Raw genomic sequence first — 23,117 nt, forward strand, 5'->3', positions numbered from 1 at the left:
GATATGTATATAAAGTAAAAAAGATATGCATGAAAATATAAAAAATATATTTATATAAAAAAAAATATACGGAATATAAGAGAACTAAAAATGATAATAAAATAAACAAAAAAATAATAAATATAAAATAATAATAATAGATGAGTAAAAAAAAAATAAGATACAAAAATAAAACAGATGGACTAAATAGCAATAAAAAACAAAAGTATTGGGCAAAATCGAAATAAAAAAAGAGTAAAGAGGATTAAATTGTGACGCGCGAAAGAGGGGATCAAAATAGAAAAATACCCCAAATCCCAAAACGAGCGTTAAAAAGGATCGAATTAAAGAAAAATAAAATTATGGGGTTAATCAAAAATAAAAGAAAATAACGAAAATGGGCTAAATTGTAATGCGCTGAAAAAATAGGAGGACTGCGCGCGTAAATACCCCTTTTAAGAAAACACGCGGATCCCCCTCTGGGTCGGGTCACCGCGCGGGTCAGGGGCAAAACGGCGTCGTTTGACACCTGACCCTTAAGGGTAAAACGGCGTCGTTTTGATCTGGGTATTTAAACCCCACTTTTCTGAAAAAAAATTCATTTTAACAGACCCTTAAAAAAAATTTCAAAAAAACCTACATTTTCCTCTCAACAGCTCAGCTTTCAGGGTTCCAAAGCCCCCCGTCACACCGGCCGTCGGCCCACCGCGCCACCGTCGCGCCGGCCACCGTACACGGTGGCCGGAAATTCAAAAAAGGTATTTTTTTTATTTTTAAATAAACTGTTTTAATATATGTATATGTGAAGATTAAAATAAATAAAACAAGAAAAAAAAAATCACCTTTGATTTGTTTAATTCGGGTAAAAATACAAAATAGAAAAAAAAAACCCCTCTTATGATTTCGAATGCTTTATAGCATTTTACAAAAAATTTCATTGTTTGTTGCTGCTTGCGTGTCTCATTTGCAGGTGATGGAGGACGATGGACGGCGCGGCGCAAGTGGCAGAGCAGTGGGGCCGGCGGTGCAGAGGGTTGGTGAGAAGGCCCTAGGTGCGGCGCACCTAGGGTTGCTGCTGTTTTTTTTTTTCTTTTCTGACATGAGTTAGGGTAGTTGGGTGTATTGGGTTTGGGCTATTGGTAGGCTAGTTGGGCTGTCTGTAATGGGTCTTGGGTTTGGGCTGGTGAGTTCAGATTGGCTTGTACAGCTGCCCCTCTTTGCTCGTTGTCGTGTAACGATAACAGAGCAAAGACTAAGAAAGCCCAATTTCGCCCGGTCTCGTCGAGTCTCGACTTCTCTTGACGCTTCTCTTCTTCAAGTAGTTTCATTCCAATCCAATGTGTCGTGTTGCTTCAATCCACTCCACTGCAATTCAGAGAGATATGTCTTGTAACTTCAATCCATTCTGTTGTAACTTCAGGGGGTAAGGTCCATCATTTTGACCCGCTCCACTGCGACTTCAGGGAGATCGGACTCATATCCTCAACTTGGGCCACTGCAACTTCAGGGGATAAGATAGTGTCTTCGATCTGCTCCGCTGTAATCTCAGGGAGATAAGATCTCTTATTTTAATCCGCTCCACTGTAACTTCAGGGAGATAGGATAGTTCTTCAATCTGCTCCGCTGTAATCTCAGGGAGATAAGATCTCTGGCTTCAATCTGCTCCACTGTAACCTCAGGGAGATAAGATCTGAAATTCTTTGGTCTGTTCCACTATAATCTCAGGGAGATAAGACCTGATGTGATCTTCTCTACTGTAACTCAGAGAGATAAGATCCTTTAATCCGCTCCATTGTAATCTCAAGGAGATAGGATTACTATCCTTGATCTGCTCCGCTGTAATCTCAGGGAGATAAGATCTGAATTCTTTGGTCTGTTCCACTGTAATCTCAGGGAGATAAGACCTGTATAATAACCTAATTATGCCTAATGATTAGGATGACATGATCAAAATGAAACAAATGCTCCTAACTAACATATTGAATGGTGTTTGCATGAATGCAGAATTTTATTTTTCCGAGAATGATCTCGCTTAGGTTATCACTACTCGAAGTTTATCAAGGTTTTGTGACTGATGTGCTACAATGCCTTCTCGCTTGACTGATTTTCTGAAGAAACATTTAGCCAGACTGTCCCCATTGTAAACCTCAAAGTTATATCCACTGGGACGCCAAGATTTGTGCCATCATTCTCTCACAGTAATCTAAGGGTAGAAATATGTGGCTTTTCCTTTGTCCTCTTTTATCACAATTCGGGGATGTAGGATCTGAACCGTTCTGGTTTCCTACACCATTCTCAAGGTGTCGTACGAAAGTCTTATGAGCAAGTGAAGGCTCTTTTCTCCGAGGTAACCTCTTCCTATTGCCTGATGATCATTGCTTGCTTGTTCATTTAAGCTTTGTAATTAACACGACAGCTTGTCATTTTGTTCAATCAACGTTTAGACGACAAAATCTGAAAGGATAGTCTTTAATTTAGACTCTTCCTTCCTAGATTTCCAACTTTTAAAATTGGCGTGTTCTAAACATTAGTCATGTTTCAGGTCCCTATATTATTTAGAAATTTTCCAGAGTAATGTGCAAAACTTCTTTCCTGAAAGTTTTATTAGTTCGTTAATCATTATTCCTATGCAACATGTTTGCAAAAATATCATAACAATGGATAAGAATAAAGCTAGTTCTGATTATAACTCAAATAAAACATCAAAGATGGCGAAAGAAAGGTAACAAAGAAGTGGATTGAGAATGTACGTTTTCACAAAAGGAAAGGAAGAAAGAAAGAAAATAAAAATGTATTTCAAGAATACACCTAAGAACTAGGTGCCCCAGTTATCGCCGCTTGAGTTTCTCTGTACAAACTTTCCGAAGACCCTTCTAAGTTTGACATGTGTTCAGGAGATCTGCAATACTCTGTCAATGTTCCAAGATGTTGCATATCCTTTCTTATTGGTAAAGCAAGATCATCATATGCCCCTGATCAAAATTTGATCCGCTCAAGTCCTGATGTTCCAATCCTGCTCAATACTTGAGTCGCCCTTTTCGGGTTTTCGACTCAAGCCCTCTTTGGTCTCAAAGTGCCCTTTACGGGTTTCCACCTTAGCCTCTCCAAAGTTTTTTTTTTTTTTTAGGAAGCAAAGCGCCCTTTACGGGTTTTCACTTTGGTTCCCCTTTCTTTCACGTGAAGTATTTCTTGACGGAGTCTGCGTTTACCGGATTTGGTAAACTTTTGCCATCCATCTCACATAGGATCAAAGCTCCACCAGAAAAGGCTTTCTTTACAACATAAGGGCCTTCCCAATTCGGCATCCATTTTCCTCTAAAATCTTTTTGCATAGGAAGAATCTTTTTTAGTACCAAGTCCCCTTCACGAAATTCTCGGGGGCGAACGTTTTATTATAGGCTCGCATCATTCGTTTCTGGTACATTTGCCCATGGTGAATAGCTCTTAGCCTCTTTTCTTCTATTAGGTTCAACTGATCGTACCGAGATTGGATCCAATCGGCTTCATCCAACTGTAGCTCAGATAACACCCGTAGAGAAGGGATTTCAACTTCAATGGGTAATACTGCCTCCATTCCATAAACCAGAGAAAAAGGCGTTGCCCCAGTAGAAGTTCTAACAGATGTTCGATAGGCAAGGAGAGCAAATGATAACTTCTCATGCCAATCCTTGTAGGTTTCAGTCATTTTCCCCACAATCCTTTTAATGTTTTTATTGGCCGCCTCCACTGCACCATTCATTTTGGGACGATACGGCGATGAGTTATGATGCTTAATTTTAAATTTGCTACAAACTTCAGCTATTGTGCTATTATTCAAGTTCATCGCATTGTCGGATATGATCCTCTCAGGCATCCCATATCGACAAATGATCTCCTTCTTCAAGAATTTGCTGACTACTGCTTTTGTGACATTTGCATATGAAGCAGCCTCCACCCACTTGGTAAAGTAATCAATTACTACGAAGATGAAGCGATGCCCATTAGAAGCCTTTGGTGATATTGGCCCAATAACATCCATACCCCACATGGAAAACGGCCAAGGAGAGGTCATGACGTGAAGAGGTGAAGGAGGCGCGTGTATTTTGTCTCCGTAAATTTGGCATTTGTGGCACTTCCTGGCATGATCAATGCAATCTCCTTCCATGGTGGGCCAATAGTACCCAAATCTCATGATCTGTCTGGCCATCGTGAAACCACTGGCGTGCGTCCCACAAATACCCTCATGGACTTCTTCCAAAATTTTCTTGGCTTCTACCGCATCTACACATCTTAACAGTACTTGATCCTTCCTTCTTTTTATAACACTTCTCCATCTAAGACATATTCAATGGCTATCTTTCTCAGAGTTCTTTTGTCATTCTATGTCGCTTGATCAGGGTATTCCCGATTCTTCACATATTGTAAGATACTCCGATACCAAGGACAATCATCTTTTCCCTCCTTCTCAATATTGCAACAATTAGCCGGGGTCTCAGAGATACTCATCTGAACAGGCCTCATTGCCTCAAGTCTATTCACCTGAATCATCGAAGCTAGAGTAGCTAATGCATCAGCCATTTGGTTTTCCTCCCGTGGGAGGTAATAGAAGGTGATATCGTCAAACTCCTCAGCCAATTCAAGAACTAGTTTTCTATAACCGATTAGCTTAGGATCTCTAGTCTCCCACTCCCCTTTGAGTTGGTATATCACCAACGCTGAATCCCCGTATACTCTCAGTACTTTGATGTTCCGTTCAATGGCTGCACGAATGCCCATAATACATGCTTCATATTCTGCCATGTTATTTGTACAATCGAAGTCCAACTTGCTAGCAACAGGATAATGATCTCCACTTGGGGATACCAAGACTGCCCCAATTCCATTACCCGTAGCATTTGAGGCTCCATCAAAATTTAACTTCCATACGTGATCCATTTGAGGATTTTCTTCAGTATTCGCCACATACATCAAGTCCTCGTTTGGAAAATCAAAATTCAAAGACTCATAGTCCTCCAAGGCTCTACTAGCTAGGAAATCGGCTATTGCACTTCCCTTTATGGCCTTTTGACTGACATATACTATATCAAATTCTGAGAGCAATATCTGCCATCTAGCCATTCTCCCGTTCAAAACAGTCGATTCCATCATATATTTTAAAGGATCTAACTTTGAAATCAACCAAGTCGTGTGATACAACATATACTGCCTCAGTCTTCGGGTTGCCCAGATTAGAGCACAACACAACTTCTCAATTGATGAGTACCTCATTTCGCAATCGGTAAATTTCTTACTGAGATAGTATATTGCCCTTTCTTTCTTTCCCGTCTCATCATGTTGGCCCAATACGCACCCCATGGAATTCTCCAACACTGTCAGATACAATATCAATGGCCTATCTAGACTTGGAGGTGATAAGACTGGAGTATTAGCCAAGTACTGCTTTATCCTATCGAAAGCCATCTGACACTCTTCATCCCATTCACCCGGATTATGTTTCTTTAAGAGCCGGAATACTGGATCACATTTCTCTGTCAGTTGTGAGATGAACCGAGCAATGTAATTCAGCCTCCCTAGGAAACCTCGAACCTCCTTCTGAGTGCGCGGGGGAGGTAAATCTCGTATTGCCTTTACTTTGTCTGGGTCAACCTCGATCCCCTTTTTGCTAACTATGAAGCCTAACAACTTCCCTAATCTGGCTCCAAACATGCATTTGGCCGGGTTAAGCTTAAGCTGAAATTTCTTTAATCTCAAAAATAACCTTTTCAAGACCTGAACATGCTCTTCTTCCGTTCTAGACTTCGCGATCATATCGTCAACATAGACTTCGATCTCCTTGTGCATCATGTCGTGAAACAAAGTCACCATAGCTCTTTGATACGTTGCTCCCGCATTCTTCAATCCGAAGGGCATTACATTGTAACAGAATGTTCCCCATAAGGTAATGAATGTGGTTTTTCTCATGTCTCCAGGATGCATCTTTATTTGATTGTATCCAGAGAAACCGTCCATGAAAGAAAACAATGAATAGCCCGCCGTGTTATCTACCAAAGTATCAATGTGAGGCAGTGGAAAGTTGTCCTTTGGACTAGCCTTGTTCAAATCCCTATAATCCACACACATTCGTACCTTTCCATCTTTTTTGGGAACAGGGACGATGTTGGATACCCAATCCGAATACTTGACCTCTTGTAAGAATCCAGCGTCGAATTGTCTTTTGACTTCTTCTCTTATTTTCAACACAATGTCAGGTCTCATTCTCCTGAGCTTCTGTTGAACGGGTTTACAATCCTCTTTTATGGGCAGACGATGCACCACAATGTTAGTACTTAGCCCAGGCATATCTTGGTACGACCACGCGAAAACATCCTTGAACTCTCGGAGCAAATTAATGAGGTCTTGTCTTGTCTTTGCGGTGATTTCAGTTCCAATTTTCACCTCCTTTCCCTCCTCTAGGCTCACTATTTCTAACAATTCCCTATGAGGTAGGATATGCTTATCCTCTTGTTCCATCATTCTTAACAAGTCCGGAGATGCATCATAATCTTCATCATTTTCAAAGTCGTGGGATCCTTCTGAACACACCTCTTGCTCAAAAATAGGCTCCGTGTTTGAGGCAGCGTCACTCATGTCATTGATATCTGAAGACCTATGAAGGCATATCAAAGAATATACCAAGAATATAAATTTATGAATATGTTTGTGCAAAAGAATTACAAATGAAAGAATTATTTGTAAGACAATCAACCAAATGAAAAATATAAAAAGAAAAAAAAAGACTGATCAAGATGAACGTTGACATGTATTTCCATTAAAATAATGATATTTAGGCCCCATGCCTATTTCACAAAAAATTTCATATTGTTTCTAGGCCAACAAACAACAGGAATGTTTTGAGCATTACTCTGAATAAGCCCTAAAGACTACAGGGATTTCTTCAGCAGTCCAATTGTTTAGCTCGCTTCTAGGCTCATAAGGGCGGATCTCCAACAAAGCCCTCCTTTCCGTTGCTTCTATGGCGTTGGTATAAACATTTTCCAACATTCCTCCCATGCCGCTACCGGACACTCCACATTCAGAATGGATAAATCCTCCCGACACAAAAGATGCAGATATGTGGGGAAAGGTTAAAGGCTCACACTTAGCTTCATGTCCATTCAAACGCGCCCTTCTTCTCTCTTGTCTCTTCTCTATTTCTTTCTTCTTCTGCTTCATGTCTGGCTTGTACCATAAACCAAATCTATCAAACTTTTCCTTCGGCATTGGTGCCTCAATCCTTCCCTGAAGATATTTTCCCAATCCTTTCTCGGGTAAGGCTCCTCTTCCTACCATCAATCGCAATCCCATCTCAGTGGTCCTGGATATTTTCGGTATTGGAATTCTATTTCCCTCCGCAATAAACATCGCGTTCACAAATTCTAACGACCGAAAAGAACATTCTAGTGCCTCATCGTTGATGTCCACATAAGGTGCATCGCTAGTCATCATTGCGATAATATCCTCCTCTGCATCTATTGTTACCAACCGATCCTCCGATACCAACTTCACCTTCTGATGTAATGATGAAGGTACTGCCCCTGCTGAGTGTATCCACGGTCTCCCCAATAGACAGTTGTAGGAGGGTTTAATATCCATTACCAAGAAATCCACCTCATAAGTGACTGGGCCAATCCTTAATGGTACCTCAATTCTCCCCATAACCTCCTTTTTTGTTCCATCAAATGCCCTTACTATGCTCTGGCATGCTTTCATGTGCGAACTGTCTATTGGTAATCGGCTAAGAGTGGACAAAGGCAATACATTTAGTGCAGATCCATTATCAACCAAGGCCCCCGGGAGTGTGTACCCTTTGCATCGGACAGTAACATGTAGGGCTTTAGTAGAACCTCTTCCTCCGGATGGTATTTCATCATCACTGAAGAAGATAAAATTGTCAGCACCAATATTGTTGATCAACCGATCCAGCTTGTTTACCGAAATATCGTCAGCCACATATGTTTCGTTTAGCACCTTTAATAGTGCATTCCGATGTACTTCCGAGTTTAAGAGTAAAGCTAATACAGAAATGCGGGCTGGCTGTTTGTGTAGTTGCTCCACAACACTGTATTCACTGTGTTTCAAAAACTTCAAAAACTCCTTTGCCTCCTCTTCTTTTATTGGTTCATTTACCAACGGTTCAACTTCTACTGCTTTCCCTTTCCTCGGTTCTTTCTTCCAATTCTCTTCCCTGGACGACTCTGCTTGAGCGTCATATCTTTTTCCATTGCGCGTGTAAGAACCCGTTTCCTGATTTCTTTCTGCTTCTTTTCCCAAAACGGTCACATTACACCCGTAATTCCACGGCACCATTTTGTTATCCCTATAAGAGAAATTTGATGGTTTCTGGATTACAATTTTCGGTGTTACCTGAGCCCTAACCTCATTACCCTTAGGGCGTGAGATAATGACCACAGGATGATTTGGAGCCTTTGTTCCCAACTCTGTCGCGCATATGCTCCTCATTTCTTTCGCATCTTCGTAAAACCTCATCTCCTTGTTATCCATCATGCTTTGAACCAAAGCCTTAAATCCTTCACATTCTTGGATTTCGTGCCCTGTTTTATGGTGAAATTCACAATAATTTCCCATCTCATGCCCTTCCTCAGAATCTGAAATAACCAAACCTCTTTTCGCCATTTCTTTCCAGACCCGTTTCAATGGAGTTTTTACTTCAGCAATGTCAGTCTTGACTTCTTCTCCCGTACCTTCGCTAACCATATTCACCCCCTTATCTACGTGATTAGGTAACGGATTCTTTGCGTTAGGTGAGTCGTCAAGTTTGACAACACCTAAATTGATAAGTCATTCTACTACCTTCTTGAAGGCAGTACAATTTTCTATCGAGTGCCCAGAAATTCCCGCATGATAATCACATTGCGCGTTCGTATCATACCATTTTGGATACGGGGGTTGTAGAGGACTCAAGTAACGAGGAGCAACAACATGTGCATCGAATAAAGTCTGATACAACTCCTTGTATGACATCGGGATTGGCGTGAATTGGGGCTTTTCAGTAGTTTGCCTAGCTCCTGACTCTTGTCTTGATGATCCCTGTTGATTGGCAACCACTTTCTTTGGTTGATTCACGGTAATTGACCTACCATAAGCATTCACATTATTCACTTCATTTTCTCTCTTCCTCGGGGGTGCCCTCCTATTATTTTCTCCTCCATCTATTTTTCCACTTTTAATGGCATGCTCAATCATTTCACCATTCATGATTATATCCGAGAAATTTTTTGAAGCGCTTCCCAACATGTGAGTGATGAACGGGGCTTTCAAAGTATTAATAAAAAGCGTCGTCATCTCTTTTTCCAAAAGCGGTGGTTGGACCTGAACCGCCACCTCTCGCCACCTCTGCGCATATTGTCTGAAGCTTTCGTTCGATTTCTTCTCTAAATTTTGCAGAGTTATCCTGTCAGGCATCATTTCTGAGACATGATTATATTGTCTCAGGAAAGCCTGTGCTAAATCCCTCCAAGTAGCAATTTTAGCTCGGCTCAGCTGATTGTACCACTTCGACGCCGCTCCCGTAAGACTTTCCTGAAAGCAATGTATTAATAATTGATCATTATTAATATGCCCCGTCATTCTTCTACAAAACATAGTAATATGGGATCCTGGGCAACTAGTCCCGTTGTATTTCTCAAATTCCGGCATCTTAAATTTGTAAGGGAGCACCAAGTCCGGAACCAAGCTCAGATCTTTTGCATCTATTCCATAGCTTTCGATGCTTTCTATTGCCCTAAACTTCTCTTCTATCCATTTCCATTTCTCCTCAAATTGTTTTGGAAATTCCTCTTTCGCTTTGTCCTTTTCAACCATCTCGTCAAGATCTGGGACAGCAATATTATTCGGGCTATCACCGGGATTAAAGCCCACTCCGGGTTGAAAATTCATTGGGATTGAAGCATCGCTTTGGAACTGCTGGGGTCTAACCGACACAGAGGGTCTCCATGGATGCAGCTCAGTCTGTACTTGCGCATGCGGAGGCGTGAAACCTGGAGGATAAAGTGGTTCACCATTGTTTTCTTCTTCACTAACAATCACAGGACCTTTACCCTTATCTACTCCCTTCAATAATTGCGTCATCTTAGCCACCAGATCATTTTGGGACTCCTCCATCTTTTGCACCATGTCACGCTGAATCTTTTCTATTTGCTCTTTCATTTGCGCCTGCAACTGGTCTTGCATTTCTTTTTGAAGTCGTTCTAGCTTCTCCAACCTTTGGTCCATAATTTTTGTCTTAGCTCGGGTACCGTAACTTTGTTGGTTTTCCAGGTTAACTGAAATGATTTTATTCGATTAGGTTTTTTTAATGGTCATTAATGCATATGATGTGATGCAATGCATGAAAAGGATGCAAAGAAAAAGAGGCACTGATTCTAATTCAACTTCATTAGAAAACTTTACTAGATAAAGAGTTTCTTTACATAAAATAGACTACATATATGGCTTTGCTCTTACACTTAAAGCCTTAACCTTTCTAAGAAGCCAAGCTAATTCTCGGCCCCTGTCGGACTCTGACTCATACTTCAAACTTAATAGATCAGCCTGAACCGCTAGAGTTTGCAGATGATCCGCTACTTCGCGCACTTGAGTCACCGCCTCTCCCATAATATAATCTCTTTTTCTAATCTGCTCTTGAGACTGACGGAATTGTCTTTGCCACTGCTCATTATTTTCTTCCAGAAGCTCTATCCGGATTTCACTATTTTGCAATGCATTCTCTAGCCCTCCTATTTGTCTTTTTAATTCTTCAATTTTGTCTAAGCTCGCCCTTAATTCAACCGTAGCATCATGATTACAGTATTGGTGAAGCGATCTTTCTAGTTCAGTTATCCGGACCTTCAACTCCGTCTTCTCGTCTTGGCAAACTAGTAGACTCTTTCCCAAGGCGACTTCTCGAGCCCGAGTATCCTGAAATTTCTTTTCCCATTGATTAGCTTTCGTCTTTTCCTCCTGAATTTCTTGTCGCCATTGTTCTGGCGTTTTACCCAAGCCAACAGCTCTCACCGACCTACGCAACTTCTTGTAATCTGTCTTCAGGCTGTCCAAATCTTCTTCTGCTTTGTTCTTTCCTTTTCTCAATTTGTTGGCCTCTAATCTTTGAATGTCCACATCCAGTCCTAACTGCATTTTTTCTTCCTCTAGTTGTTCTATCTTCTTCCCCAATTCTAAACTCCTTTTTTCGAATTCTTGTTTGATGATTTCTATCTCAGAAGGCAAAACTTGTAAGTGTTCCTCTAAAGATCGAGCAGTTTCTGAATTTGACGCCGGGATGTTGTCGTTGATCCTTTGATCACGCCACTGACCATACTCGGGGATAATTATCGGACCCACGGCTAAGATCTTCATTCGACGAGTCTGGTTCCAGGCACTAGATATTTCTCGAACCTTCTTCTTGTAATTGTCCTCCCTATAGGAAAAATCACTATAAGCCAACCCCTGCGTTGCTGGTATGAATTGTCGTGATCTATACTGTCTTGATACGAGTAGAGGAGCATATCCGATAGCTCCCCATATTCCGAGCAGCGGAACCCAGTCAAAATCTCCACATCGGTACAATATCTCATCAGGAATTAACCAAGGAGCCCTCCATTCAATATCTTCATCCTGGAGATTCTGGAGTATCTCTATCCATTTTTCTTCTGAAATATCATCCCGTCTTGGCGTGGCCACCAATTCTCCTAGAGGGGAGTAGCTATCGGAGAATACCCGATAAGAGACCTTTTCGACTTTCCAGAAGTGGCTGTGGAACCATGCCAATAAGAGCTGCGCGCATCCAATAAACCTTCCCTCCCCTGCTTTTCGACACGCATTTAAGGATCTAAAAGTTTCAGCGAGTATTGCCGGAACCGGTGTAACCCCTTTACTAAGCCGATCAAACAAATCAGATACAGCCTCGTCTATGTGTCCTAAAGCTTTGGGGAAAACCACTAGTCCATAGATACCTAAAGCGAAGACATCGACCCTTTTCTTTAAGTCAGGATGTACAAGCACCAAATCTCGCAAACTTTTCCAAGGAACACATTTACTGTCGCCTTTCTGTTGGATCCGGGCAGCGACCCACTGCTCGCTCATCCCAGTGATGTTCATTAATTTCTTTAACAACGGAGGGACACAAGCAGCTCTGGAATAAGCCTTGTCGACTTGAATCTTTGGGCACCGAAGCAAGGTCGTATACTCCTCCACAGTAGGTGTCAAATCTACCTTCCCAAAAGTGAAACAACTGTAGGCAGGATTCCAAAACTGAGCAAGGGCTCGGAATAAATACTTGTCCACTTTGACACTAAGCAGATAAGGTAGGTCACCGTAATTACAATAGAACAGCTGCTTGGCCTCGACATCCCATTGATCCCAGACTTCTTTCATTTCTCGAAGGTCATTCTGGATTACACTGATACGGGTAAAATCCCACAATTCTGACACGTACCCTTCGGTAAGACTATCGCCTTTCTCCCGTTGTGTTGTTTCAGCCCATATTCGCACAGCCGCATTATCCTCTACTTTATCAACAAACCCCTTTTCCATGATAAGCTTTCTACCAAGAAACTGAACGCGAATCAACACCTCTTTTAGAATGAAGATGCCATGCAATCACAAACAAAGTAAATTAGCATTAAACACAGAATAAGATTTAAAATAAGCGACAATAAATACAACATTCATTTAGGTAAGCACTAAAAATTTGGAGTAGCTCTACTTAGGTCAGTTCCTATGGCTCATTACATGAGGTTTGGCTCTAAAGTAGGGTACCTGAACCAGCAGATTCCTCGATCCTCACCCATTATAGGCTCATACGGACCAAGTTCGATTCAGGGGGATACATTTCCCTATGGCCATGCGGAGATGAAAATCTCACGAAGACATAGGTACGGATGTATCCCGGAAGCGATTCACTATCCCATACGGAGGTGAAAACCTCACGAAGGCGTAGTTTCTCACTCCCACTTAAAAGGGTGTGACCAACGGTCATGCAATGCAATGCAGAAAGATATAAAAATTTAAAATACAAAACCTGATGAAAACTATAACTCAAAACAAATGAAATGCAATGAGAGGATCGTAAATTTAAACCAAAATTTTAACTTTCGACAAAAAGACAAAAAATAATCAACTCGTGGCTTGACTCTCTTATTTTAAGTCCCCAGTGGAGTCGCCAAGCTGTTGACACCATTTTTTTGGATGAAAAACGGGGTTGACTTGGGTTTTGAAAAAAGAAACGGGAGTCGCCACCAATCCTCTTTTTTTTTATGAGGTGCGATTGGATCACCTCGAAGAGGGGTTGTTTTTAATAAACGGTTTGATTTTATTAAAACAACAAGTTTGGTCCACGAAATTCAGAAAAACGGGTTCGGGAGTCGGCTACGCACGAGGAAGGATTAGCACCCTCGATACGCCCAAAATTGGTACCTAGTTGATTATTTAATGTCTTAATGTCAAAAATTGAGAACCTTGGAAAAATTAAAAATACGATCCTCGTGTTAAAATAAAATAAAAAAATTGGAAAAGAAACATATTTCACGTTATTCGAGAAAGAGAATCATATCCAGTAAGTTAGGACACAATGTCTCGAATTCCCGATACGCGAATGAAAAATACTAATTTAAAAAAAAATTTAGCCATCTCGGATTTTAAAAAACGAGATCACGACCAGTAAGTTAGGACGCGATTTTTTTAATCCCGAGATCATTTAAAATTTGAGTTTAAAAGGATTCGTGCATTTAGATTTACCGTGAAAATTGAAACCCAGTAAGTTAGGGTACGATCCTCACGAATCTAAACACGAAATGCCATCTTAAAAAAACAAATTTTGTCATACCGAGCAAAACAACATATATAGTCGTTAAAAAAAAGGGATAGAAACTAATTCTATTATCGATATGCGTGGTAATACCATGATAGATACGAAAATGTATATAAAAATAATACAGGCCATAACAACTAAATAAAATAAATAAAAAACAAATCAATAACATGTGAAACAATATAAAATAAAATAAAATAAAATAAATAAAGCACTTATGTAAAATAATAAAGAGCATGTAAATAAATGAATAAATTACCATCAAATGAAACAATGATTAATGAATAACATTATAATATTTATAGATATAGGTATGTATGTATGCGAGAATTATAAAATATGAAAGTATACGTACGTGTATGTATTATAAAATATATAAAAATATGAATTTATATGCATATGTAAAATATATGGAGATTTACATATATATAAAAAAAGGGACACATAAGTATGTGTATATATTCATAAAAATATATATGTGTATAGATATACATAAAAATTATGAAAATAGAAGTAATACAAATATATATATGTAAAAATATGTACTATTTACGAAGATTAGAAATATGTACGATTATTATGAACATATATGCATGCACAAATAAAGTATAAAAATAAGTGTATATGTATATATATAGTACAAAAAGTATGCATGTAAATATATAGAAAAATATATTTATATATAAAAGAAATATACGTGTATATATAAGAGCAACTATAATAATGATAATAATAATAATACAAAAATAATAATATAATATAGAAATATAATAATGAATAGATGAGTAAAAAAAAATAAGATACAAAAATAAAACAGATGGACTAAATAGCAATAAAAAACAAAAGTATTGGGCAAAATCGAAATAAAAAAAGAGTAAAGAGGATTAAATTGTGACGCGCCGAAAGAGGAGGATCAAAATAGAAAAATACCCCAAATCCCCAAAACGCAGCGTTAAAAAGGATCGAATTAAAGAAAAATAAAATTATGGGGTTAAATCAAAAATAAAAGAAAATAACGAAAAGGGGCTAAATTGTAATGCGCTGAAAAATAGGAGGGACTGCGCGCGTAAATACCCCCTTTTAAGAAAACACGCGGATCCTCCCCTCTGGGTCGGGTCACCGCGCGGGTCAGGGGCAAAACGGCGTCGTTTTGACACCTGACCCTTAAGGGTAAAACGGCGTCGTTTTGATCTGGGTATTTAAACCCCACTTTTCTGAAAAAAAATTCATTTTAACAGACCCTTAAAAAAAATTTCAAAAAAACCTACATTTTCCTCTCAACAGCTCAGCTTTCAGGGTTCCAAAGCCCCCCGTCACGCCGGCTGTCGGCCCACCGCGCCACCGTCGCGCCGGCCACCGTACACGGTGGCCGAAAATTCAAAAAAGGTATTTTTTTTATTTTTTTAAATAAACTGTTTTTTAATATATATGTATATATGTATGAAAGATTAAAATAAATAAATACAGAGAACAAAAAAAAATCAACTTTTCGATTTTTTGTTTATATTTCCGGGTAAAAATTACAAAATAGATGAAAAGAAAAAACCCCCTCTTTATGATGTTCGAATGGCTTTATATAGCCATTTTACAAAAAAAATTTCATTGTTTGTTGCTGCTTGCGTGTGTTCTTCATTTTGCAGGGCTGATGGAGGACGATGGGACGTGCGCGGCGCAAGTGGCAGAGCAGTTGGTGGCTACGGCGGTGCAGAGGAGTTGGTGAGAAGGCCCTAGGTGCGGCGCACCTAGGGTTGCTGCTGTTTTTTTCTTTTTCTTTTCTGAACATGAGTTAGGGTAGTTGGGTGTATTGGGTTTGGGCTGATTGGGTTAGGCTAGTTGGGCTGTCTTGTAATGGGTCTTGGGTTTGGGCTGGTGAGTTCAGATTGGGCTTGTACAACCACCGCTGTTGTTGACACCATTTTTTGGATGAAAACGGGGTCGACTTGAATTTTGAAAAACGAAAACGAAAATGGGAGTCGCCACCAATCTTTTTGATGAGGTGTGATCGGGTCACCTTTAAAAGCGGTTGTTTTTAATAAACAATTTAATTTTATTAAAACAACGGTTTTGGTCTACGAAATTTAGAAAACGGGTTCGGGAGTCGGTTACGTACGAAGAAGGATTAGCACCCTCGTAACGCCCAGAAATTGGTACCTAGTTGATTAGTTAATGTCTTAATGTCGAAGATTGAAAACTTTGAATAATTTTAAAAATACGATCCTTGTATTAAAACGTTAAAAATTTTCGAAAAAAGGGGGTATTTCACGTTATTCGAGAAAGAGAACCATATCCAGTAAGTTAGGACACAATATCTCAAATTCCCGATATGCGAATGAAAAATGCTTATTTAAAAGATATTTAATTATCTTGGATTTAGAAAGGGATCACAACCAGTAAGTTAGGACACGATCCTTTTTTAATTCCCGATATTGTTTAAAACTTGAGTTTGAGGAAAAAATCGTGTAATAAAGTTTAAAAGAATATTCAATTGTTTAAATCAAACGAAAAAATCGCAACCCAATACGTTAGGGCACAATTTTTCAAAATATTAAACATTAAATATTGCGTTTATTTTGAAAAATCCTCGTCTCGAGAAAACAACGTGTCACATCCAATGCGTTAGGACACAACATATTGAATTCTTGATAACGAGCTTTTTATCAATTTTAAAAGAGTAATCTCGATTATTTAAATTCAACGAAGAAAATCGGAACCCAATACGTTAGGGTATGACCTTCTTGAATCTAAACATGTGATTTATTTGAAACGGATTTTGATATATCGGGTAAAATGAAACACGAGGTTAATGCACATAACAAAATAATAATGAATTCAATAAGGTATGTATAAGCCATCACCAAAAATGAAATAAATAAACATAAGAAACAAATCAAGTACATAATATCAAATAAATGAATGAATAAAATGAAAACATTCTTTTAAAACAATAATGAGCATGTGAATAACAAATTAAAAATGTAAAAATATATACATGTATATATATAGATTAAAAGATATGTATGAATGTGTATGTATATATATTTACAAAAACGTACATAGATATATATATATATATGCATATGTATTAGAATATAAAAAATACGTATATACGAACTATAAAACATAGAAAAAGGATTTTAAGAAATAAGGAATAGGTATACGTTTTTATGAAAATAAATGTGTGAATAAATATAGATATGTATGAAAATATACGAGTATGTATATAAATGTATTTTGAAGCTACTAAGTAGGTAAAACATATGAAATATAAAATATTCACATGAAGGTATATTAAAATGTATGTATATATGTATTTCGAAATTATACAAAAAAAATGTATGGATGGTACTACACGTATGTATATATATATATATCTATATATATAAATATAAAACATAGAAAGACAAACATGTTTGTATGTACATGTATACATAATGAAGCTTGGGGTCAAAAGTATATATAAATACATGGTGATAATAAGAAATAAGAAATACAATAAATAATCATGCATTAATAAATGAACAACAATATTAAATAGATAAATAAGAATAATAATAATAGTAGTAAAAATACATAAATAACAGTATTAAACATAATAATAGTAGTAAAAATACTGATAATATTATTATTAAAATTAATTAATAGCAACAATATACAAAAGGGGACTGATTTGAAAATAGGACGAAGATTCGGGGTCAAAATCGAAAGTAAAATAAAAGAGGAGGACCAAATGGAAAAAAGGACAAATTCGGACACGTGTCCGCTTTCAATGCGCTGATGGGAAAGGACCTGATCGAAAACAAAGCAAAATTCTATGGGTAAATCTCAAAAAAGGTTAAAAATAAGCAACAGGGCCAAATCGAAATAAACTGAAAATGCGGAAGGACCTGGACCGCAAATAACTCACCCGCACAAAAACACGCGGACCCTGGGTTGCGGGTCGGGTCAATGCGCGGGTAATGGGGCTAAACGGCGCCGTTTTGGCGCTAAAGCATCCAGATGAAACGACGTCGTTTCGCTAACAGTATAAAAGCCCAAAAATTTTATTTTTTTTCATTTCAGCAGTTTTGTTTTAAAAAAAGGGGTTAAAAAATTTGTTTTCTCTCTAGCTTCCGCTGGGCATTGCCCAGATTCCGGCGTGAGGATCGCCGTCGGCCGCCGTGCTCCGGCCACCGCGTGCAGTGGCCGGAAAATTCGAAAAGGTAAAAAATTTCACTTTTTTTTTATTTTTCGTAAATATAAACTATTATATATATATATGATTGAAAAAAATGAAAGAAATAAAAAGAATCCGAAACAAAACAAGAAGAAAGTCACCTTGAAATTTAGTTTTTATATTTTCTATCTACTTAAACTGTTCTTTGTTACAAGAATCGGAAGAGAAAAAAAAAGAAAACTAAAAGTCCCCCCGAGTCCAAGATGATATTCGGCCTCCTTATAGCCGATTTTGCTTCTGCCTTTGCTGCTTCTGTGTTTGCTTCCTTGTTGCAGGTAATTGATGGGACGAATGGGGCAATTGGCTGAGGCGATGGGACGTAGGCGGCGGCCAGCAGAGCTAGGGGCAGAGGGCTGCGGCTCCTAGGTCAAAAGCTAGGGTTTTTTCTGAAAATATTTTAGGTGTTTGGGCTGATTGGGTTTGTTGGTTATTTGGGCCTAGTTTTGTTTGGGCTTGGTTTGTTGGGTCTTGGGTTTATTTTTGTTTTTGGTTTCTAGCGGGCCGGGCAAATTTGGGCCTGTACAGCTGTTTTTATACTAATTGCAAATATATGCACCGTTCATCCAAACTCACTTTTAAAATTAACTTGATTCATAAGTTATTTTATTTGGTGGTGGTCCGAATGGAATCTAGCATTTTAATTTACAGTTGGATTGAGATGAGTTAGTTACGTAACATTAGCTGTGGAGGTTAAATGATTTTTTTTATTCTTTTTAATTTTAATATTGAGTAAATTAGCCCCTCTAACAAATTAAAGCAATTTAGGCTTCCTTTGGATGCAGAATCAGCCATGGTGAGATGGAATTTTGAAAGAATATTCTTTTTCACTGCATTGTTTTGGTGTTTGGATAAACAATGGTGAGGTGCTGTTGAAAATTTCAACCTCACTGCCAGCCTCATTTCCAACCGGAGGTAAAAGTTCCAATGTATACATAGTGGGCAGTCAACTTTTTTAGCAGACAAAAATGCCCATATTTTTATTTATTATTTTACCATTTTATCCTTGAAAGTTAAAGTAATTTCTTTCGCAACCTTATTTGTTTTATTTATTGTTTTATCATTGTTATAAAAAAATATTTATCATTGTTATAAAAAAATATTTAACTATAAAAAATTAAAAATAAATATCATTTTATCTAATAAATAATTTAAATGAATTATATAATTCATTAAAATATTGGAAGATACATTTTAATATTTTATTAAATGAATTTATAAATTCACATATTTTAATAATTTTAAAAAAGTAAAATAATTTAAAAAACTTTTATTATATATCAATTCTAATCTGATGTCCTTAATAGTCATTTTTTATTCTCACCTCACCGCTACAGCTGTGTTTGAATCCAAACACACACTCCACCATTGTTTCTAATCTCACTGCTACAGTATCCAATCTCAGCGCTACAGTAACTAATCTCACCGCCACCGCTGTTTTTAACCTCACCGGAGGTAAACACAGCGCCCGTCCAATTTTTAACGTGAGCAACTAAGGACAATTAATCACAATAATAATATTTTTTTGTCAATTGTATATTTTTAATTAGTATAATAATGAATTTAACTCTTAAAGTTTGCACATTATGTCTTTCATCTTGATTTAATTAAGTTGCCGTAACAGTTACATATTCTTATCAATTTGGTTATGATTTAAGAAATTTAGCTTATAATATTTATACATTTTGACAATATTTATAATTTTAAAATTATGTAAAAAAATTAAGACAATGATTAATTATATTTAATTATTTTTTCCCGAAATTAACAATGATTAAATTACCCATAATATCAACATTTGGAAAGATGTTTTTTATCTCTACTGTATTTGCTTGAATATTAAAATTTTCACTAAGCTGCAATTAAACAGGTAAAAGACGACAGAATCCATGTCCGTTCCTTACAACCTACGGCAAGGATAAAACCCCCCGTTGACTTCAAGTTTAGCTTCAATTAGTTCTTAGATTTCATCGAAAATTTCATCATCCACCAATCACAACTCGCCACGTGTGTGTCTCCTTTGTTTGTTAATCTCCTTTCTCAAAACTATCATCAGAATTCAGATTCCTTGCTTCCACTTAGAATGTTACTTCTAACACCTTCAAAACCATACAACTTTTTGTCTTGTTTCTTGTTTTCGAGCTTCATTTTACCTTTGATTCTTGGCTTCTGCTATCTTCCAAGAGAGGATTTGAAAATGGGGAATGCTCTAAGTTTGTTGTACACCCACTTCTGCAAACCAACAACCACCGCCGGAGACGCTGGATCCTTTGGCTCCCACGGTGGCGTTTCAGCTCTTGCTCATGATATCTTCCAGTTTGAACTCGCTTCACAGGTAATTAAGTTTCCTTTACCATTACTGCTCTAATTCTGTCATGTTTTGCTTATATATTTTGGTTATTTATTTAAAATTTAATCTCTAGTTTAAAATCTTCTATTTTAATAATGTTATTAGTTATTATAAGGTTACCATAGCTAAGGGTGAGCTTGGATGGGCCGTGCGTTTACCTGCGGTTAGTGTAAAAACAGCGGTGGCGGTGAGATTAGATACTGTAGCGATACTGTAGCGTGAGACAAAAAGTAAACTAAACGCACCGCACCGCACCCAATCGCCTATCCAAGCCCACCTTAAGTCTTTTAGTTCAAAAAATGATGAAATATAGTCAGGGTTAAGCTTTGACAATTACTTTTATTCTCGGATTAATTAGAATTCAATTTTAATAATTTTTAAAAAACTTTTAAATTTAAATTTAATTTTGATTTTAATTTTTTTAAGTTATTGAACAATAAAATGAGTTGAGTTGGATCGGCTCAAAAATAGTCTAGATTTGAATTTTTTTTAAAATCAGCCCGGCTTGACTAGTGGACAAATCTAAGTCATTAGAAAAGGTTTTTTTGTGTGTGTGTTTAAATGCTATTATTTTAATTGAAATAATTTACGGTGTAATTATTTGAAATAGTTAAATGACATAAATATAGGGATTATATCTCGAATTTAAGCACAGTAAAGGTTAGGGGCACATTATTTTACTATTTATGGGTTTAGAAGGGATTATGATTAGTTTTAAATCTCTCAAAAAAGAGCATATATAATAAGAATTTATAATGAGATTTTAAAAAGAAAAATAATTGAGTTTAATTTTAATCATGATTTTGAATGTATTGCCCAACCTATTTTAGGTTCCTGAAGGGCTAAGCAACCATGTGGTTTCATCCAAGAAAGCTCAGGCCAACTGGTAATAATTTATTAATTAATTAATTTTATAATCTCAACTAAAATGATATCTTTTTCCCCTAATTTTGTAAGGTATGGAAAGCTATTAGATGCTTGGAGTGAAGCAAAACCTCCCCCAAAAACATCCGAGGAAGCTTCAAAGTTTGTTATTGACAATTTAAAGAAACACCAACAGGCAGATGTTGAGGTAATAAAGAACATAGATCTTAAAACATAATTGACATTTGCCACAATTTTTGTTAGAATTTAAGAAAACCAGGACATTAATGCATTGTAGGGACTCTTGGCATTTTATGGTCTGCCTCTCCCTCAGACACTTGGCCACCCTTCTGCTAACTCCCAAACATCATTGCCTCAAGGAGTTAAGTATGAGTTGCGGACTTTACCGGTAAGGACGCTTCGGTCCAACTCCAAACTTCATGTTTTCATTCAGTTAACGGTTTGAACTGATTGAATTAGGTGGATGTGAAAGCAATACCAGATGGAGATACCATAACAGTGTATGTAAGTACTACTGAACCCTGGGAATCAGCGAACATACCTAAGGACGTACGAGTAGCAGCTGCCCAAAGATCGAAAGCATGTGCCGACAAGAATTATACTAAGGCAGATGCACTTCAGAAGAAAATTACTATTTCAGGATACAGGTTTTAAGCTATCAAATCTTCTCATATACGATAAATGCCGATTCGGGATCAGTTTCTAACAGCCTTAGCTTGTTGCTACAGGGTGTTGACTGTTCAGAACCAGGAGATTCTTGCTCGAAAGTATCGAATCCGGCTAAGGTAGCACATTTATTTGTTTAATGTTAAATATTCAATGTTTTATCAGCTAAATCTCAATCTAAAATGTGAGATAGGGGTATAGATGCACCAGAGAGTTCAATGCCATACGGTAAAGAAGCGAAAGAAGAGTTGGTTAAGCTTGTTGGTGGGAAATGTTTACGAGTTCTCGTCTATGGGGAAGATCGATACGGCCGTTGTGTCGGAGATATATATTGCAATGGAAAATTCATACAGGAAACTATGTTGAAAAAGGGGCTTGCATGGCATTACTCTGCTTATGACCAACGTATAGAACTAGCAACTGTGAGTAACCAACAGATTCTCCATTCCTGCACTTGTTTCAATCAAAACTTGAAAAAACTGTCAAATTCTAAATGCTATGTACTTGTATGAAACTAGTGGGAAAAGGAGGCTCGAGCGAAGCGGGTCGGCTTATGGGCTTTACCGAATCCTGAGAAGCCATGGGAATGGAGAAAGGACAAACGTCAAGGCAGATGACAACGTTTGATACCTTGAATGAACCACATTTGACATGTTAAAGGAATATGGGTGCCCTATGACTTGTACACAAGACCAGGGGAATCTACAAACCATTTGAACATTGTCAATTTGATGTTTTATTCTGATTATAGAAAGTGTTAGTAACATGTAACATTTGTTCAAATAATTAAATCAAGTGTTGTACCATATATATTTTATCAATATGCTTCTTATAAAAATCTATAGAACTCTTACCGCATCAGTTACCAAAATGTACCTGATAATATTTATCAGTTTAAAGCATAAAAAGGCAACTCTTGTGTCATTAAAACATGTATACCAACGGTAAAATCTAGGGTAAAAAATTATTTTATTACGTGTCACATTGCATTTCATGTAAAAAATAAATAAATTAGTCCCTATACATTAAATTAAAGAATAAATTGATTCTTTCTATTAAACTATACACTAGTAACATGAGACTAATTTGCATTTTTTTATTAAAAAAATATAAAATATAATCTAACTTTTAATTTACCTAAAATCTATTATTATTATTATTATTATTATTATTATTATTATGATATAAGAGCTTTGAGGTGA

The 23,117-nt window shown here is 37.4% G+C and overlaps 1 protein-coding gene across 2 annotated transcripts; it reads left to right on the plus strand.

The window, feature by feature from the left end:
• Positions 1-17,864: 17,864 nt before the first annotated feature.
• Positions 17,865-22,736, plus strand: LOC107931819 (staphylococcal-like nuclease CAN2). Of its 2 annotated transcripts, XM_016863773.2 has the most exons (11): positions 17,865-18,003; positions 18,293-18,383; positions 18,800-18,929; positions 19,885-20,349; positions 21,195-21,250; positions 21,322-21,436; positions 21,527-21,637; positions 21,709-21,896; positions 21,978-22,034; positions 22,109-22,337; positions 22,434-22,736. In XM_016863773.2, the coding sequence occupies exons 4-11, from the start codon at positions 20,098-20,100 to the stop codon at positions 22,530-22,532; spliced, it is 1,107 nt and encodes a 368-aa protein (XP_016719262.1). In that variant the 5' UTR covers positions 17,865-18,003; positions 18,293-18,383; positions 18,800-18,929; positions 19,885-20,097; the 3' UTR covers positions 22,533-22,736. The 2 variants fall into 2 exon arrangements, with proteins under 2 accessions (XP_016719262.1, XP_040959743.1); XM_041103809.1 differs by having other exon boundaries at positions 17,867-18,383.
• The last annotated feature ends 381 nt before the right edge of the window (positions 22,737-23,117 follow it).

This window comes from Gossypium hirsutum, chromosome D10, assembly GCF_007990345.1.
Source record: "Gossypium hirsutum isolate 1008001.06 chromosome D10, Gossypium_hirsutum_v2.1, whole genome shotgun sequence".
NCBI classification, from domain to species: Eukaryota; Viridiplantae; Streptophyta; class Magnoliopsida; order Malvales; family Malvaceae; genus Gossypium; species Gossypium hirsutum.

Excerpts from the sequence above, each read along its gene's own strand:
- LOC107931819 (XM_016863773.2), top strand. The coding sequence starts at position 20,098 with ATGTTACTTCTAACACCTTCAAAACCATACAACTTTTTGTCTTGTTTC. Across the intron at positions 21,437-21,526 it reads ACCAACAGGCAGATGTTGAG|GGACTCTTGGCATTTTATGG; the intron begins GTAATAAAGAAC and ends AATGCATTGTAG. Across the intron at positions 21,897-21,977 it reads ATTACTATTTCAGGATACAG|GGTGTTGACTGTTCAGAACC; the intron begins GTTTTAAGCTAT and ends TTGTTGCTACAG.